Source organism: Lygodium microphyllum, chromosome 20 (assembly GCF_053477565.2).
Source record: "Lygodium microphyllum isolate KBCC chromosome 20, Lygodium_microphyllum_v1.1.10, whole genome shotgun sequence".
NCBI classification, from domain to species: Eukaryota; Viridiplantae; Streptophyta; class Polypodiopsida; order Schizaeales; family Lygodiaceae; genus Lygodium; species Lygodium microphyllum.
Window position 1 is genome coordinate 76,863,283 of NC_141154.1, and position 21,208 is coordinate 76,884,490.

Genomic DNA, 21,208 nt, shown 5'->3' on the forward strand with positions numbered 1-21,208 from the left:
GGGTCCAAAAATGACAAGCAGAATCGTCACAACTTGCTTGAATAATCATCTCTGTATCCTTCGATGACTTTTTCAGATTTTTTCTGTTTGAAAGGAACAAAATGAAAAGGAAGAAAAATCCACTCTGAGTGGATCGTGAAGTAAACCTTGATCTGGTGAGAGGCCATAAGTTATGGTGAGTGAAACAAGCCTTCATTGTGAAAAGGGTGGTAAATCCCTGATTTTCTAGTGATTACAACGAGCATCAGCACTTTAACAAACAATTGAGACAATTCAACATGGATTGGCCCCAAACCCTGGCACCCCTTGTGATCTCTCTTTAATCTTTATTCCAATAGATGATGAATACCACAACGAAAGACGGAAGCTCTGAAAATTTGGAGACCAAGCCAAGAACTCATCTCTTTATGTTCCTTTAACTCAAGCTCCCTAAATTCCAGCAAATTGAGGTGCAATCTGTGAGAAATCTGGAATGGCTTCCTAGCAATCAGCAGCCTTAATCCTCAATTTTCCCGTTGATCTACAATTGCATGCAATTCATCTTGCTATATACCCACAAAATATCTTTCAATCTGTTGTCAATTCAGTGATTTACAAAAGCAATTCTTCATGCATGATTGAGATCTGCATGTACTCATTTTGAGGCATCCATGCAAACCATTATTCTTGCTGAGTTCAGTCCAAAAAGTAGCAAATGATGGACAACAGCACATCAGGTATGCAATTGAGACTTCAATTGGCATATGAGAGAGAGAGAGAGAGAGAGAGAGAGAGAGAGAGAGAGAGAGAGGGAGGGAATTCAGACTTTGCAGGCCAAAATAGTGCTCAGCAGTAATAGAACGGTGCCCAGAATCAGGTTGCCTGCCTAGAATGGTGCCCCAGATTAGGTTGACCGTTGCCTACCCTGAAATGGTTTTCAGCTGTTGTTGCCTAGTCCCAGAAGGTGTCCATCTGCTATTGCCTGCATTAGATGGTCACCTAGTTGCTATTCCCAGCCTCAAAACTGACCGTCTCTGCCTCCCTTAGCCTTGCATGGCCTTGTTTGGGGCTGATTGCCACATGGCAAGTCAGCCCCTGACACTTGGCAGACCTACCTGTGCAAATTTACTCCCACAACTAAATTTCCAGCCAATTTTAATTCAGAAAAAATGAAAATCAATTGGGCCTGCCCAAGTTTTGTCCATTCCCCAGTCTCAAATTTAAATTCCTAACCTCAATGAACTTGTAAGTTTTGAAACTTTCCATAAACTTTCGTCTAGGACATTAAATGATTTAATTCTATAACCTCTTCAACACCAAAAGTTGTTCCTAACGGGCTATTCCATGTCTCTGATTCAGATCCGTCCCAGGTACATTATGGCACTCGTCATTCACAACTTCTAGCAATGGCATTGATTACCCAAATGGAGTTTGCTTGTCACCGTGGTTCACATTTCCACTTAATCTCACATGTACATAGCTTAATTGTCCTAGGAGAAATAAGTTAAAAATTCATGAGCTTGTGACAAACCTTCCTGTTAAATCCTTGCGAAATTCTCTTGCATTGGAGTGAGACAAAGACATCAGTTCCTATTGGAAATATATGTGGCATCACAATCAAAAAACGTTTGCAGTTATTACCTAACAATGCTCATGTTCTCTACATGTTGAAATTTCCAATCGCATTCGTGGGCAGAATAACAATGCTTATGTTCTCTACATGCTGAAATTTCCAACTGCATTCCAAGGCAAAGTAATGCCAAGACCCAACATGAACAATGCCCCAAAATTGTATCCCATGCATCTCATGGATCGGTTGTCTTGGTATAGGATGGCACCTACAATGTAATTGCTAGCATCCATAGGAACTTGGCAAAGCTTTCTTTGGAACAATGATCTAGAACATGCATGCAATTGATTGAGCTTACTAATCTAGATAATGGATGGACAAATGTGCTTTTTCTGGTTTCGGATACACTTGAGCAAATGTGCCAATGAATCGACAATCTTAGCATAGTGCTTAATGGACTTGCTAGAAAGTCCAGTGAAACTCTAAAAAGATTTCACTTGTCTAATGGTCCAAACAATTGGCCAATTTTGGGGTCAATTCTAATGCCATCAGCTGAGATTACATGTCCAATGCATAAAAACTGTATACGAAAAAAACTTGCACTTAGATAGTCTCACAAGTACCGCCTTGTTGAGAGATGTAAGGCAATAGCTAAGTGATTTACATTGTCCTCCAATGACTTGCTATAAACGAGTATGTCATTAGCAACTATCCAATTTTTCATCTTATGGACAAAACAAATTGTTCATCTTTCCATACTACATATGAAAATTGGGATTTGGTCAAGAGCTAACCATACGTTATGGTATATGGAATTTAGATCGAACTTGATAAAATACTTGATATCACAGAGTTGATCAATAAGATCATCCATTCTAGGAAGCAGATATCTATTCTTGATGGTCACTTTCTTGAGACTTTTGTAGTCAAGGAAAAAGCGCATTGTGCCATCCTTTTCCTTAGTGAGGAGGACAAATGTGCCCATGGGGATTTACTCGGTTCAATAAAACCCTTTGCAAGATAGTCATGCAATTGCGTGGCTAGCTTCTCCGCTCTTTTAGGGTAAACTAAGGTTTTGGAGAGATGGGATGGCTATGTGTCTCTATCCTATGATGATCAAATATTATATGATGGTGCAATTTCAATGGGTAATTTGAATGGAAAGATATCAGCATATTCATGTAATAATCTATTCGAATAAGCACTACCAATGGAATTATTGTTATCAATATCTTCGTCAAGTAAAAATAAATTACATTGTTAAAAAGACTATTGAGCTTTATCAATTAAACACATATAAGTTACGACATGTGGAGCAAAATTACATTTACTGAATTCCATTGCCAATATCATATCTACGTTAGATTTGATTGTTTAGAAAGTGGACAATTTACCACATAGAAACGACTAGTTATGTAGTTGTGTATAGATGCTTACCATAACAATGAATATTTTACTTTTTAGGCAACTGTGATTTGATTACACTTGTGAACATATATATGGCAGCCGTAGTACACATGTTGCTTCATACCATTTTTTATTACATGTCAATGTATTTTGTTTGGCATATACAGTGTAAGGTACTAAATGGATTTTTGTTATTTTAAATGGAATGCTTTTAGGGTTAAGATATGTCATTGATGTGGATCTCTTGGGATGACCATGATCGTAAGTCTTATGAAGTAGCATGGATCTCTAGGGATAGCTATGGGCATAAGTCTTGTAAAGCAACCATGGCTATGGGTATAAGTCTTGTAAAGCAACCATTATGTGTGACTAAAGCATCTAGTAGAGTATAGTGTTTGCGAAAGCATTAGAGTGTGACATGTAGATTCTTGCATGGTTTTCTCTTTGGTACTTGAAGAACAAAAATGAGATGTGAGTCTCTGTAATGTGACACTTCATATGACGCTTCTTTGCTCGTGGACCATTGGTATGCTTTTGGGAATGCACTTGAGCATATTGTTTCCCTTTGTGTTGTTGGCGAATGGAGGGTTGCATAGAGTATGGCTTTGGGATGGCCACAAGATAGAGCAGATTGCATTATGACATGGATTGTTATGTGGTAGTTGGTTATAGCTTTCTAGAGTCTTTCTGTTCATGATCTTACAAGCTTCAATCATAGACTTGTCTTGAGGCCTTTGCATATCTTGGTTGGCTGTTTTTGTACATTTGATCTGTTGATCATAGATGTGATATTTGAGAATGATTCAGTGTCACTATAATGAGAAATGAACTTAATGATTTAATTAAACTTCGTGAGAATTTTCAATTAAAATGAACTTTAATTCTGGTATCTCTAGCTCTTGGGATGGTGACCATTGCACCGGTAGTGAAGGATTTGACATTGAGGCATGTTGTCGAGAAGTGTGTGAGTCATGTGATACCTAGCCAAGGCTAAAGGAACAAGGTGCAATGTGAAATTTTCATTAGATTGAAAGTTTGTACCTTAGAATTGAATTACATTTAAAGTTTTGCTTAGTAAGCAACTCACTTAGGACACTTAAGTTATTAAGTAGACCTTGAGCTAAAGTTTCACCTAGTGAGCAGCTCACTTATGATTAATGACTAAGTCATTAATTAGCCCTTAATTAAAAAACATGATATAATTAAGGAGCTGTTGGTTACTTATTTCGAAAGCTTATCTTGGCTATCAGGGGTTTCTCTCTCATTTGGAAAAACCCAAGTTTGGAGACAATTACTTTTCTCTTTCTTGTTGCAGAAAATTGTAGATTTCAGCTATGGAATGAGCTTATAGCATAGATGGAGTGTGGATAGTAGCCAATTTTTCTTCTCTTGGGATGGGAATTCCATTAGGCAGCCTTGTAACTCTATATACATCAAGGTATGCTGCTATTTTTGAGCTAAGTATTAGAAAAATAGGTTATGACAGTACTATGGGCAGAGATTCTTTCTTTTTCTTCAAGATCTCACGCCTAGTATACTTTTTGGGCAATTTTGTTGCAAAGAAAGCGACATTCTCAGAGTTTCATTGCGAGACCCTCCTCTGTTTGTGAGAGGAATAACGTGGGATTGTGTGGGAACTATGCAAGAGAGTTATCTTAGCAAATGCTCCATGAAATTGGGCTCAAATTCTTACTATTATTTTTAGGGTTTGACAGGTTGAAGTGTTCATTTGCAATTTTGAACACTCTATAGCTGGTTGGCAGCCACCCGTGTATGATAACTTGACTTCTTTGGGTAAAGTTAAAGACTACAAAGAAAGTGGGACAGCAATCAAATTTGAAACCTTTAATGGTATGCAAGATAAACTGAAGGCTTTGACCCTCATTCAGCAATTTTATACAGCCTACTATAGGGGTAAAAGTGCATAAGATAGTCACTTTTTAAAAAGGAAATGCACTTCAGTGGTGGACAATCCTTTTGATGTAAGACAAGGCACAAGCAACTCACTTGCAATTCAAACATGCTTTTAATTCTCAATGGCTCAAAAATACTTTTGAACTCGATGTGACAACAGCTTGGTACAAATTGGATGCAATTAAGTCTAAAAACCATGCAGATGACAATAAGGATTAGAAAGGTAAGAAGCATAAAACTTCTATTAGATTGGTATCCAATCTTGTTAGTGAGCAACCAAACTTGGATGCTTCAGAGCTATGCCGTGTATGGGGCAAAGCGAGAGATCAATATGCTTTAGTTTTCTTTATTGCAGGAGCTTGTGCAAACTTCATTTCCCCAGAATTGACAGCCAAGTTGGGCATTAGAGATGATGAGATGGATTCCATGGGTGAGGTTAGTTTGGCTTGTTTTGGACATGCAAAGGAGTTGCTGATTATTCATTTGGAAAGCTTATCTTGGCTATCTGGGGCTTCTCTCTCATTTGGAAAAACCTAAGTTTAGAGATAACTACTCTTCTCTTTGTTATTGTAGAAAATTGCAAATTTCAACCATGGAATGAACTTATAGCATAGATGGAGTGTGGACAATAGCCAAATTTTCTCCTCTTGGAATGGGGATTCCATTGGGCAGCCTTGTAACTTCATAGCAAGGTATGTTGTTGTTTTTGAGCTAAATTAAAAAAAACAGGTTATGACAGCACTATGGGCGGAGATCTTTCTTTTTCTTTGAGATCTTAAGCCTATTGTGGTTTTTGAGAAATTTTGTCGTGAAGAAAGTGACATTCTCATAGTTTCATTGTGAGAAACCCCCTTTGTTTGTGAGAGGAACAACGTGGGATTGTGTGGGGATTATGTAGGATAGTTATCTCAGCAAATGCTCCATAAAATTGGGTTCAAATTCTTGTTGTCATTTTTAGTGTTTGATAGGATGAAGTGTTCATTCATAGTTTTGAACACTCTATAGTTGGTTGGAGGTCAGTAGCAAAGGTGTCAAGGCCATTGTGCACATGTGGTTATGTCACAAGAAATTGCTGAAATACAGCCATTTGTAACCAATTTGAGTATATTTTAGGAATCTAAAGAAATACCGAAAGGGGGGCCAAGCTTTGGGGCCAACAAGTGTCAATGTGTGGGGCGGGAGCACTCTAGCTCGAGTTGTGTGTGGAGTTTTCTTACTGAATTTACTGTTAAGCTGAATCAAGTGCTTGCTAAAATGTGGTTTATTGCCCTTTGGGTTTCCAAAGGCTGGTTTCATATACAATTGATGTGGGAGTGTGTGAATCTCTCACTATGGAAAATTGGTGTGTTTGGACCTTTAGTAGGTAAAGTATATGTTATGTTGTGTTTGAGAGCTGAATGGGATGGATCCTTTAAAATGTATGGTCATCTTGCCTTTAAAATGTATAGTCATCTTGTGAGAGTGTGCAACGGAAGAAGGAACACGAATATAGTGAGAAGGGAAGAGAGAGACAATAGAATAAGAAGGAAGAAATCTGCATTGACTGAAAATGAATGCTGAATACAAAGTGAGGACTGATCACTCCTTGCATGCAGCCCATTGCATCAGTGAGGACACCAGATTAGGTTGATGATGATGGTAGCACAAAAGTTGGAGTGTGTCAGAGAGGTATTGTGCACAACTTGCAGAAGAATGTGTAGGCAAAGTGGAGAGTGGCTGCTATATAGAGCAAAGTACTATCAAATTTGGCAGACTGCCAAAATAGGAAAATATGGCCAACTTGCTGCTAAAATGTGTGCAGCTGCAATAAATGCAGTTTGAGTGCACAATAAAATGGGGAAAATGATGACAGAATCTTGGGCAATCGTGGAGAAGATAGACACTAGTAGGGAATGAAAGCCAACTGGCAGATTGAGGAAATGTGCCTAAAACGAAAGAAATGCATGCTAAAATGCCAAAGCTTCCATGTCTCCGTCAGACTTCAATAGGAGCTCACGAGCTCACAACGAGGAGATGACAAATTAACATGACTAAAATAGGCAGGCTAACACCCCCTCTCAAATCTTGGAAGTGTCTATAGACCCAACAACCTCATGTGATGAAGCATAGAAGCCTTGGGCAAAGGCTTTGTGAAGAGATTCGTTGTATTGTCCTTCGTGGGACAATAGGCTACCGCCAACTCCTCAAAGTCCTCCTCTGTCATGTTAGTGAAATCTAGTGAAGGTGGAGCGTTGTCCTCCTCACCAAGTCCATAATGCTGTCTCAGGGCCTCCAATGATGGAGAAGCCTGATAAGACATCATAGGAACTGGAGAAGAAGGTATCTCGGACATTATGATTCGGTTACGAGTCGTATTGTGTGCCTTGCACAAAGACTAGCTCTCCACAATATCCGCAAGATACTCTTTACAAGAGCACCGGCTCTGATACCATGTGAAGAAAACTGGTAGGGTTTGCATTGAGGACAAACAACGTGTACGACCACAATAGAAACACAAAGAGACAGACACAGACACAAAGGGCAAAACTTAAACCCTAAACGCAAAACTCAAACACAGAAACTCAAACATAAACAAAAGAAAGGAGAGAGAAAACACAACTCTGAAGTGAATGAATGTTGTAAATTAATGTAAGAGTGTACAGTGTGCTCAAGGGCAGAGCAATGTCGGAGTGTGACGTTCATTGAAGACGGATCCCAAGTTTGTGGCCACCAGTTGGAGTGTAAAGAGAGAGAAAACTACAAAATGCTGACACCACGAGCTGCCAGAGACAGAGGCGATAGCTGCAGAGTGGGGAGATGACACCAGGCGACTCTAGAAGGATGCAAACGCAGGCTGTAGGATGTCACTTAATGTTGGAGATGCTGGCGATGGCAGCTGGAGGCCAAACGCAGCCTGGGAGATGGTGCCTGACAGTGGGTGACAACTGGAAGAAGGCGCCAAGGCACTGCGAGGTTGGAGGGAGAGGTGGCAGCAGTCGCGAGGGCTGAACAGCCATGTGGAGGTAGACTGATGACTTAAATCTACTCTGGAGAGAGTGAAACCTACACAGACGGAATAATGTTGAATGGGGGCAGCCTGTCTATTTATATATGTGGAAGGGCGCTCCAAAAATTAGGGTTTTCATGAACTCTCTTGAACCGCTCCCATTTTAGGGTTTTCACTGAACTCTCTCGAACCGCTCCTTGTATTAGGGTTTTTACTCTAAAAGAGTATTTTTTAGTGTGTTTTGGGGCTGTTTAAGAGGCTAATCAACAAGTAATGCATGTTTTAGCTCAACAACACTCTCTAGGAACGTGTTTGTTTTTAAGAAGGTCTAATTTTCAGCTTTAGGGTCATTTTAATGTAGGTAATACATTTAGCTCAACACCCCTTCTTAGGCCTGAAAGTGGAACCAAAAAGAGACTGTACTAGCCAAGCCTAAATTGTTCTTTTCTTTTTTCCAATACGTCCCACCCCAAAGCAATAGGGGCATGGAGTAAAGGGTATACATTGACTATCGAGTGACCTACCAAGTCTATAGAGGTGATGGTAATCTTACCAAGGGAGCCAAGTGATCACCCTACAAAGACCAAGGCATCGAACAAAGGGTGATTGTCGGCTGCCTAGTGACCCACTAGGACCTATAAAGGTAGATGGAACCACGATGGACTTTTTTTTAAAAAAAAATTATAAATAAGGGCTTTTTAGTATTTTGAATAGATTTAACTTTAAGTGAGAGTTTTCGATTGGTTTTCATCCTATTGAGTAATTTGTGTCCATTGGGGAGAATGAAGGGATGTTCAGACCCAAGACCTTCACACGACAATCAAGCTATCCCAACCACCACTGATTGTTGGTGATGAAGAAAGCTACAAAGGGAATGCAATGGAAGTAAAAAGGTAAGTAGAAGCAAGTTGACAAGCAAAGCAATAAAGGAAAGCTACTATGGAAGTTTCTTGGAATATGGTGGATCTAGAATGGGCCACTCCAAAAGATTAAAAAGGGATTAATGCGCATAGATGCATGTTTACAAGAATAGAATGCAGATGCATTGGAGTTATGCAAGAGGCAATGTAGGTGATTGTGCTCATACAAAATGCTTTGTAACAATGCCACTTGGATAGTGCCCTTGTAGGGAATCGCTCACTTGCCTAAGCGCCCTTTTACAATCATGGCCATCTAGAGGATACTGATAATGATACAATATACAAAATAAAGAATGTCTTTGAAGCAATAACTTGAAACCAAAATCTTGTCACCCTTCACAAGAAAGACAACCCCTCTCAATGTGAAAGAGAAAGTTTAAGAGAATCACCCTTTCCGCATCAATCTGAAGCAATAGGAGAGGGTGCACCCATGACGATTTTGGATAGCAAGTACTGCAAAACTGGTTGGTTGATGACCTTGGTTAAAATGTTTGCAAAATTATATGACGAAGGTGCAAACTCTAGGTATATAGTACCTAACTCAACTTGCTCTTTAGTAAAGCAGAAATAGACTCCAACATGCCGTGTCTGTGGTGTAATGATTGGGTTACTGGCAAGTGTTGTGTTCTAGTTGTTGCAGTAGATGATAGCTAGAGAGTTGTATAGAAAAAGGGCACGGTACTCTGCATGAGTTGTGGAAGCAGCCACTGTCTCCTACTTACGGCTTGACCAAGAAATGAGAGCCATGCACAATGAGAACATGTAGCCATTGTGAGATTGATGGGTGTTGAGATCTCCACCCAATCTGAATAACCATAAGCAAAAGTATATTGAATATATCTCAATACATACACACAAGTAATCCAATGTGACATGTTAGGTGCATTGAAATAGTGACCAAGTAAAGAAATAGAGTATGCAAGATCAAGCCTAGTATAAGTCAATCAGATAAGATTTTCTACAACAAACCTATAGATATGCTCATCAAAGGGTTGACTTAGGAATCCTTAGATAAGTGGATAGTGGGGTCAAGTCATGTAGCCACATGACAAGTCTAATCAATACAATATTATTTCATTGTGACACAAAAATACTATCCCCAGATCTAACTACCTCCATCCCCAAGAAATAGGATAATTGACCAATGTCAATTATCTCAAATGTAAAACAAGGCTCAACTTTAATATCTTCGATGGTAGCAGAATTTGAGCCTATGATAAGTAAATCATCTGTATACAAGAGAATGTAGTTGACCCCCTTTGAGGTAGTTTTGACATATAAGTTCAAGTCATAAGGGATAGAATGGAATCCATGAGTTTTAAGGCACTTGTCCATCCTATGGAACCAGGAACATGGTGCTTGCTTTAGCCTGTAAAGAGCTTTTCGAGCAAAAGAAAGACCTTGTCTTTATGGTCAGTAGAAGAAAATCTAGGGGGTTGCTTTACAAAGACTTATTTCTCCAAATAACCATTCAGAAAGGCACTTTTGACATCCATGTGATAGATCGACCAACCGTGACGAGCAGCTAGCGCAACCAATAAATGGAATGATATGAACCGTGCAGTAGGTGCAAAGGTCTCATAATCGATGCCATGTTTTTGTCGAAAACCTTGCACTATAAGGCAAGCCTTGTATTTATCCAAAGTTCCATAAACTTTTAATTTGGTCCTAAAGATCCACACGGTTCCTATGACTTTCTTATGGCTTGGATGATCCACCAAGGTCCAAGTCTCATTTCGGTCAATGCTTGTAAGCTCCTTTTCCATGGCCTCTCGCAATTGAGAATGCCAAGAGGAGTGGCCTATAGAAATCAAGAGATCAGCTTAGGGAGTGAGCTTTCCTATCTTATCATCAGGAGTGTGCATGTATGCATGACATTAGAAGACTTTGAAATGGGAAATAACAGGCTAAGTACCAAAGAATGCCTCAAAAGGAATCTTCATAGTCGAGTAGTGATTGGAAATGTAAACTGGAGTGTTAATAACCTTGATCTAAAGCTGCATTGGAAGCTCTATTGCAAACAACATGGAGCCTGCCATGTCCATCACAGCACGGTCCCTGCGCTCTACAACTCCATTGTGAGAGGGGAAGTTAGTAGAGGTGAGTTGGCATGAGATGACATGCTTTTGTAAGAACTCAAGGAACTTGTGGGAGATAAACTCACCACTAGATTCACTCCTCATACATTCTTTTTGATGACTAGTTTGTACAAGCAGTACCCATGAAGAAAGTAGGTGAATGCATCAAATTTATGCTTTAGAAAATATGACCACATATATCTAGAAAAATCATCTACTATAAAAAGGAAGTACAACGCGCAATTAAGGGCAGCAATGGATGTTGGTCTACAATGATTAGCATGGATCAATCTACGAAGAGTCTCAGCGCTATGTGTAGTTTGCTAAGGAAATGGAGTACGATGGTGCTTCGGAAGCTAACAACCGAGGCACACATCCTTGAACAATTTTAAGTGTGGAAGACCCTCAACCATCTAATGGCATAAGAACTCATAGATCTAGTCATAACCAAGGTGTTCTAAGCAATAGTGCCAAAGGAGCTCATTGTTTGTAGGCTCTCGTGTGGTGGCTAAAGCATGGAAGCAATGGAACTTCGAGTCTATGATGGGTGGCTATCCGTTGAGAAAGGAACTTTAGTCATCTCGTAGAGGCCACTAGGTTGTGCCTCGCTGCGAGCAATCACTAAACTATTATGAGAGTCTATGACCTTGACTGTGGTTGTCATAAATAACATTGCTCGCCCCAATTAGCAAAGCTGCTGAACTGATAATAAGTTCACTCTAAGCTGAGGGACATAATATACATTGTCTAGCGAAGCAAGATCTCGGTTTTGATCAGTATGAAATTTGGTGTGACCTAGACTATGGATCTTGACCAAGGAGTTGTTCCCACAATAGACATTCCCAGCTACAAGAGCTTAGGAGACAAAAATGTCTTGAATGGAGGTTATGATATGGGTGGCTCCACTTCCCACAATCCAAACAGGAGATGATGTGCTTAGTCAAGTAGAGTGGGTCTCCGTGGTTGTCTCATTGGGAGGTAACTCACGAATATGGACTAAACTTGAAACCTCTGTAGTCTCCACGAAGACGAGATAAGTCTCATATCTAGCAGATCAGTCAGACATGCTCTCTAGCATTGAGAATGATATTGGTTGTGATGGTTGATTAATGGAAGTGTGGGTTTGGCTATGCCACTTTCCTTGATTTTGGTAGTGACCACTCTCTCAAAATGGTTTGGCTAGATAGCCCTTATCTGGTGTCTTCATATGTTATCCTTATCGACACTGTGCGAGCACAATAGACTATATACTTGCTCCACGTTTAGAAGGGCTGAATGGAATGATGTATTGCCTTGGATATGTGTATCTAGAGGCTTGATATTTTCTTTTGACACAAAAGATGCGAGAGAGGTAGCTGAAATTTTAAGTCTAACTCTTGAGCAGAAGAAGAAACTACTATATGGAGAAGTAGATCCAAAATTTCCAACTATTCTCAAATTATTGAGCTCATATGCAACCACGAAAACTGCAACTTTGGAGCTTTAGGGAAAACATATAAGTCGCAAGAAATTTGCCGAGTATGACATTCATGGATATTAAATTAGTGGTGGATGAGTTCTGAGGAGAGACAGAAACAACAAACTGAAGCGCGAGACCAACATGCAAGAGGACAAGGAGCTTGGCAGAAGGCTTGGCTGCTAGAGAGGCTAGAAAGGGTGAATGCTTTGCTGAATTTGGGAATAGATGTTGCGTCAAGCTCAAACTTGGAGCCGCTCGGTCCTAACATACCACTTAATAGAGCCCCATCACAAGAAGCGAAGAAGCTAACACAAGCTACTAATGCACAACCACCTTCAAGCAATTCGACTTGAAACCCACCTAGATCAAATATTTGGTGTGGTAAGTGTCATGGGTGTGGTCATGTGGCTAATGAATGTCCAACACCTTCAAGATTAATGCTTGACCATCCTCCATTTTGTACCTTTTGTCTTAAAAATATGTGGACACAAATTGTTGGCATAAAATAAGCCAAGCACAGCAACAAGCTCGTGTGATGTAAAAAAATCACAATTATATGGATCACAACACTACTTACGAGACTAGGCCACCCAATCAACCTTCTAGGCCCCGTGGATTGCCTACCCAAGACAAACCTTCAATGCCACGCAACAATTATAATAGTGATGGAAACTGAAGAAGAAATTCTCCTTTAAGAAGAAAAAATGGTAATTTTCAAAATCCAATGGGGCAAAGTGGACAAAAAAGGCCTAGAGGACTAGTAATTTGTTATCAATGCCAACAAGAAGGTCATATAGCTACATACTATCCAGATGCCTGCAAAAATCAAGACTATATCCCTCTTTGTAGAAGGTGTAGTGGCGAAGGACATTACGAAGAAAATTATCCTAAGCGGGAGAATAACAGAACTAATGACAAAGGTAAACAAGTGTCCAATGAACCTTCAACATCCGCTGCAAATTTAGTTGAAGTAGAAACAAGTCGTCAAGAGATTGGGGTTTAGGTCTAAATTCATACCCTATAGGGTGACCTTTAAGGTTGACCCCATGATTGGTGTCGTTACTAGAGCGCAAAAGTAGCAACAAAAGGAGCAAGGTCTAGAGAAAGAGAGTCCACAATCAAAAGGAGCTGTAAAGGATAAATCTAAGGACATAGATTCTAATGTAGAGCTACTTGAGTCGGATACTCCTCAAGACCCTTCCGATCATTGGTTATTGCCCATGCCCCTGGTAAATCCTAAGATTCAAGTAGGGGTAGCTTCTTTTCTTGAAAGACTTGTATCTCCAAAAGAATGGAGCAAAGAGCAAGCATAAGCGGTGAAGAAAGCCTATGATCTCTAGGCAGCACTGGAGGAAATAAACTTAAAAATTAACCTGAGGCAGTTGTTGGAAATAGCACCTACATGCCGAAAGTAGCTTCATCATAAGCTAGTTCGGCAAAGAAGGAAAAGGATTGAGACTAACGCTTCTAAGGTAAGTACAAATGCATCCAAAAGAAAAATAACTAAGAAAGTAAAAGTTCTAGATTTTTTTGTGGATCCAGGAGCACCAATTATAGACACTACCATCAATGGACACTTATTGAATGAAGTACATTTGGATGGTGGTTTAGCAGTCAATTTAGTGACAGAGCAGACGATGCAAGAATTAGGGTTGAAGAATCTAAAACCTACCTATATAGTTTTGCTTATGGCTGATCAAAGGAAAGTGATTCCTTTGGGATTACTTTGCAATGTGAAATCTATAATTGTTGGACTAGAAGTTCATGTGAATTATCTAGTAGTTCGCTCATTGCTGAATATCTCTTTATATTTTGTGTTGCTGGGTCAACCTTGGTTATACCAAGCGAGATGTAATCAAGACTGGTATAAAGATTCAATTGTGATTGGTCCTCCAAACGATAGGTGAAAATACAAGTTATCTCAAAGGGATTTTTGAGAAAGTCAGGAGAGGAAGTGGCTAGTGAAATGGATGAGATATCCAATAGTGAATTTTATGATTCGGAATTAGAGAGGACCGATAATGAAGGGCTTTATGCCTGGTTATTTGGGAAACAACAACCAATAAGAGCCCTCTTTGTGGAAGAAGCTCTATGAAACTAATTGAACAATCAAGCGTAACGCATTAGCTTATACTCAAATTCATAGAATGTAGGCATGGTGGGTTGTGGGATTACCTAGTACACAAAATGGAAGTATTTTCTAGGTAGATTGTTTAGAAACAATGTAACCTAGTTATCAGGGGACTTAAGAACCCCTATAGTGGAGAATTCAGCGAGAAGTTGCTAGTACTCAGCCAACTTAACCTTTAGATCATCCCATTAGTAATTTTGAAATTTTGACGCTCATTGTTAAGATCTATATGACGGGTCCTATCCCAAGATGCATAGTGGTCGGTCAAGTGTTTCCACTGCTTTAATGCTAGGTCAAAGTGTTGTAGTTGTGAATGGAATTCAAGTAAGATACCTTGTATCAACTTGATGATAGCAGAGGCATTTGTGGCCTTCCATGAGTAGACAATCTCAAGTGGAACAAGTCATGGGCCTGGATAGGGTTCTAGCCTTTGGAGAAGATTCCACAAGTTCTAGGAGTCAAGAATATACCTCATCAGATTTGACCAAGTTGTATAGTTAGACTTGTTAAAATGAGTATTGTCAATGAAAGCATGCTTGGTGGATGAAGATGAAGAATTGCGAGGTGTTGAAGGGTAAGAAGGATAACAAGGATAGGGAGGGGGATAGGGTGGGTATTGTCAGTGAAAGCATGCTTGGTGGATGAAGATGAAGAATTGCGAGGTGTTGAAGGGTAAGAAGGATAACAAGGATAGGGAGGGGGATAGGGTGGGTAGGCAAAAAAAGTCGGATAGAGATCCACAGGTAGTTGTGGTGAAGGCACAAGGATTCTCAAACTTGGTGCAATTGTTGGTTGAGGCACGAGAGCATAACCAAATTGTCCACTAGGAATTGCAATGGTGGCAAACTGTGGTATCAAGTGGTTGACAGCTAGGTAAGCAAGGGTAGAGATTCCATGCTAGGTGTAACCCAAAGGTGCATAGGGGGGAGGTTGAGCCCTCCCCAAATGTGTATGAGTACCACATAGAACTGAAGGTGTAGAGGTCTTAAAGGCTATACCTATGTTTGAAGGAACCCCCGGTGCGGTGTGTGCAATGCCATGCAGTGCCTAATATGCGAAAGTGAATGCTGTGAAAGGTAATGGTGATGCAATAGAAGAAGTGGGTGGGATGGGTCGGTTTTGAAAGGATGAAGATGCATTAAATTGGTTTTGATTAATGAATGAAAATGGAAATGAAGATGCTGATGTGGAATGCAATGAAGATGAAACACCAAACTCATTTTGAATTTGAGAAGCAAAATTGAAAGAAGGAAAGGCAAAATAAGAGTTACCCATCTTTTTCTTATAATCACCCCTTCTTGTATGAATATGCATGAAAGGATCTTCAATGGGAGATTTGCCATGATCAATATATGGCACTCTAGCTTCATCTTAATCTTTACCAACATGTTGCAAAGGTTGTGAAGCAAAAGAAATAGAAGGGACAAAAGGGGGAACTTGTGTATCTTGCACCGAAGGAGGAGAAATAGGCTGAAAGTAAGGAACATACTCCAGATCCCTGGAGAGAGGGACAAACTCCTAATGGAGGTCTCGACAACCATGCAATATCATTAGATTTGTCCACAATATCTAACGACGAGAAAGCATCAAGTATACCGTCTTCACACAACTTTTGTTTAAAGGCCTGTCGACATAGCTCTTCAAACTCCTTGGCTTTGTGAGCCAAGATCAGTTGCGACTTCTCATCTGTGATGGAATAATGATGTGTGTCTCCAATGTAGGCAAAAGAATCTCGAGTTGTGTTGGATCCTTGCGGAGTTGGCTGTGGATGCCAATCCCGCTCAATTCTTGGCACTGGCTCCTTTGGGGACTGAGTAGGTGTGGAAATGTTCGATGTCATCTTCCCTTCTGTTCCTACTTCTAAGGTGAGCTTTTTGATTAAGGGCCTAGGTTTCTTTAGTCAGTACCTAGCTTTGATGCCATGTAAAGAAAGAGCAATGCTTTACCACAATAAACACAAAAATAATCATACGATGAACACACAGATTGATACAAAACATGGTTAGGATTAGGGTGACGCAGAGACAATGAACACAATGGATAATGAATAATGAATATTGACTAGAATGTAGTGTTCAATACAGCAAACACACTATGCCATGAAGTATACTGAACCCCAAACTCCGATGTCTTGAGGACCAGGTTAGAGAGAGTGAGTGGAGAGTGTGTTGTACTTTGATGGATTCCAAAACACAGCAAGGTGGCCTCTATGAATGTCTAGCAACAGCAAATGCAGCAGTGGATGCTGGATCAGTGACAGAAGGGCAGAGAAGAGAGAAAAACCTGCAAATGCAGCAGCTGATGATGACGTGCCAGCTTGCAATGGACCCGGAATAGCAAAATGTAGCTGGCTGATGCTGTGGGAGGCAGAGGCAGCAGCAGAAAACAGTAAATGCAATCTAACTGATGATGTGGCAGGCTGAGAGGCAGCTGCAGACTGGGAACACAGCAGTTTTCTGCACACACAGAAGCCGGCAACAACAGGGACGATGGCTGGTAGCATTCGCCTGATCTGTCAGTCTAGGGCTCAAAACAGCAGAAAATTGATGTAGAAGGTTGGACAGCAGGTGCAGTTGATGGACAACAATAGCGAATAGCTTAGGCTGCGATATCCTCTGCATATGGGGTGTGAACAGCAAAGCTCTTACACCTACAAACTGCAAAAACAAGGTTGAGGCTGGATGGAGGGCAACATGCCTATTTATAGAAAGTTTGGGTCCTCCCAATTAGGGTTTGTGCATATGGGACATAGACACTCTTTAGGAATGCGTTTCTTTTTATTAAAAGGTTTAATTCATTAATTAATTGAGTTTTTGAGCTGATTTAATAAAGCTAATGCACTTTTAGCTCCACAGGAAATGCCTTGAAATGCTTGTTGGAGGTGTTCAAAACTATGCAACGACTTTAAACACATTTGTGTTGAGAGTCCGGGAAACGTTCCCCTTGTCCAAGGCTGTGCCACATGGTTTCTCCTTGGATCCTAAATATTTCTTTCGATATTTTCCTCTTCAACTTGAAATGTGAAGTGGCAAAATTGTGAAACGGACATAATTTAAGGCCGGCCATGATAGACAATATCTCATTATCCCTTCCACACACCTATGCTCATTTGCTTTTCCCATCTTAGAATGTAGCCTTGCCCCTCTCTCCCTGCCCCCCACCCCAAAGGAAAGAAAAAAAACAAAAAGAAGTGTTTTTACCTTTCCTTTTTTTCTTTTCTCTCTCTTTATACATTTGTGCTTCTTCCCCTCTCCTCTCCCGCTCTTTAGTGATGTGGTGTTTCCATTTCCTCTTCTCAAAGACTGCTGTTAGCCTGTTTCTCTTTCTGTTCCAGTTTCCATCTGATAGTTTCCCTCAACTATGACATGATCCCCTAGCCGGTTTGGGATCGTATGCCCTAGCAACAAGCAGGTGTATGCTCTATTATCATTTCAAGATATTCTCACTAATATGACTTAGAATGCCAGGTCCAATAACTGGTCCTCCATTTCTGTAGCACACCTATGATGTGGCAGACATTTACCTTTTTTCAAGGATTTTCCTAGCCTTTATTTGTAATTTCCAGGGGTTATTTTGTGTTATTTCAGAAATAATGTTCGGAATATTATTTTGTGTAAATCTGACGTTCTTCATCGGGTCAACCAGCATTAATTTAATTTGACTAGTCAATTTCAGCTTTTATAGTTGGTCAGTCAAACAGTCAGTCAGTCAGGCTTCACTCTCAAATATGTTTTTGTGAAGCATGGTGGGAGGGTGGGTGGATGAGTGATTGGCTGGCTTTGACCATGTCAATTGCATCACTTTTATTAGGCAACCTGCTTAGAAAGTCCTTCCTGCCTGATCAGGAACATAGCTACCTGCGGCTCAATTGAACCTACTGCTTTGCTATGATGGTTGATATTAGCTGTAGAAGTAAATATCGATACTTGGATGAGGGTCTGCTTTTTGGGTTTAAGCCAGGTTTTTATACTGCTGCATAGGGTAATTTATGGAAGCAATGATTGTAGCATACTCCATATTCAGAGGATTTCATTTTCAGGTTTCATGGGATCTTTGGAACGATCATTTCGATGAATTTACTGTAAGACTTTCCAGGATTGTGCATACTGTTCAAGCACACCTATTATTTTTTGCAAAAGATGTTGACAATTTTGTTGTTTCCTAGTTTTGATCAAGTTTAGCATGGTTCACTGCATGAAATCTTTAAAGCTTATGTAGAATAGAGATATGTGACATTGTGATGTTCAAATAGACTAAAACAGCTCATGATTTATCTATCATGATCCAGGCACAAGACTCCTTCCAAGATCTTCATGGAAGGAAATTTGATCTACTTGTGTGCGACATGAATAAGCATCCAGTTGAGGCTGCAGAAATTGTTCGTCCTTTATTGCAATTCCTGAATACAGGGGGCTTCCTCATTATGACTCTTAAATTCCATGGAAGGGGCAAGTAAGCTTCTAAAATAGCTGATAGTAAGTTAAGAATGAAATTCTGTTATTAATGATTTTTTGTTACAGATGACAACTTTACTGTCACCTTAGTGTACAGTTGTATGTTTTAGGGATAGGAGATTTAATGCATGTAAAAATCTTGGGAGAGACAGGTGACAACTTACTGTTACCACACACTCCTGCAGAAAGCATTTGGCTGATGTATTACTGTAACACAGGCTTATACATAAAGCATTCCATCATTGACTGCTCAAATAGCCTTTGTATAACTGGTTATGTAGTGCAAGGGCATTGAATTCTTTAGAGGTATGCATCTTTTTAATCTGTACACCCAGTAACAGCCTGCTACAAATCCTCCCAACAAATCACCCTAATTACCTGCATAATAACACATACCAGAAACAAGACATGGACAACACAGCTTGTGGCTGGTGGAAAATGACATCTTTAATGCCCACCCAGCCATTGTTAGAGTTCCAACTATAAGAGCCAGACGTCTGGTGCATGATCTTCAATTGCATGCACCATGATTGTGGTTCCAGATCTTTAGTGCCTTCTTCTTGGGTCCCAGTGAAAAATCTTGATCCTAGTTCAAGAGCATCACCATTGATCTATCTACTTCAGATACATGAGCTAAAGTCTGGCGACACAAGCTGTTCTATCATATAAAGTTTTGTCTTTAGCTGGTGGTCACAATGTGAAATCTATTTGTGAAGTTCATTTGAGAATAACTCTTTTGAAGGGTTCTGAATTGGGATTTTGGGAAAACAAATCATATCCACCTACATAAGCTCCTCTGGCAAACGTGCATTAGATGTATTAATTTGTTTTCCCTCTTGTAGTCACACAGAGGAGATACAGACTTTGTAAGAATTGACAGGAAAACCCAACCATAGATATCAGAATATGTTGGTAATCCTAGATATGGATTCACAAAGCAATCAATTCTTACATACTTTGTACAAGCATATTCATCATTTTAGTTGTCAAAATTACCTGACTATCAAAATAAGTAGAACTCTGAAATTTCTTCATCTATGTTCAGAGGTCTTGTTTTCACTAATCCCCAAAGTGTAGCGGAACATGCATGGTTGCAGCCTTGAGCCATTTTGATTTTGCCTGATGAAGTTAGAACATCCCCATAGAGTGCATTCTACAAAGTGGGATAATAACAGGGATATAGATAGTAGCTATTGATCCATGAGATACTCTGATAGTACCGGAGTTGGCCTCTGGAAAGAGTTGGTACTCTAATATTTGAACATTCCTTCGACTTTTATTGTCATTTTTTTATCTTTGACTTTTTGTAGCAAGGATAGATTTTATGTAGGTATGCATTCATAAACAAGTAAAAGAGAGTTGGAGGACATTTATAGACTAAGTTCTAATGTTAATTGGGAAATATTGTAGAGGGAATGTTGGATTTTTATCTTAGTAGTTTGAAATGGTACAATCGGAAGTCAAGGCAGAAGAAATTTTAGTGCAGAATGTATGGTGAATGTAGAAGACTGGTGTCTTAGGACTTGCTCAGCAATGCAATAACTTGTTATATTTTTAGGATTGGTTTTGGTTATATGTTCTGAGCTGCAATAACTCATTATCCTAGACTGCCACATTGAGTCATATTTTTGTAACTCAAGCCGCAGTAGCTTGTTGTCATGTATTGCCACAAGTCATATTTGTGTATCTTACAGGGACAAAGTTGAGAAGGTCAGTGAGATAAAAGGCATGTTTGACAAAGAATTAGAGAAGATGGAGCACATCTGGCTACTAGCCAATAGCATTTATGAAAGAACTTTTATAGGGATCAAGAAAGGTATTTTTTTGCTTCCATAGACTCTAGAAGTGTTAAATGTTAAGGTTCAATTGGCATTTGAAGTCCAAGCTGAAAGCATCCTTACGAATGGTTTCAAAAAGATTTGATCCATGGAGTTGTTCATCTTGGTTGCTATTTACATTGTAATGGGTCAAGCTTTGTGCATACAGCTCTCTGATGGTATACGTTCACAGCCTGATTTAAGGGGATCAACCTTGGCAAAGGTGAAAAGGGACTTCGGTTGTTATCTATGTAGGCTTGTGTGGTTGTTTAGCAAGTGACTGTATGCTCCTGACCGTGAAGTCAAGTGTGTGCCTTACCTTTAATCCCTGCCTGCCTTTCTTAATAAGCTGTTGTGCCTATCGAACATTAATGAAATATAAAGATCAAAGTTGAAGATAATACTCTAGTTGTAGATGTGATCTGGGATTCCATAATAATGTGCAAATCAAAGTGCTTTGTATAAACTCAAACTTGTATACATCTTGTGATGA

The 21,208-nt window shown here is 39.8% G+C and overlaps 1 protein-coding gene across 16 annotated transcripts in view; it reads left to right on the top strand.

The window, feature by feature from the left end:
- LOC148019051 (uncharacterized) overlaps positions 1–21,208 on the top strand; it is a 55,276-nt gene extending 34,068 nt beyond the window's left edge. For 5 of the 16 annotated variants that reach the window (XM_087701623.1, XM_087701622.1, XM_087701624.1 and 2 more), the window contains 2 exons: positions 18,733–18,896; positions 20,593–21,203. In XM_087701623.1, coding sequence (XP_087557749.1) covers positions 18,733–18,896; positions 20,593–20,734 — 306 coding nt within the window. In that variant the 3' untranslated portion in view covers positions 20,735–21,203. Of the gene's footprint in view, positions 1–18,732; positions 18,897–20,592 lie in introns of all 16 variants that reach the window. The other 11 variants (XM_087701616.1, XM_087701617.1, XM_087701618.1 and 8 more) reach the window with 5 other exon arrangements.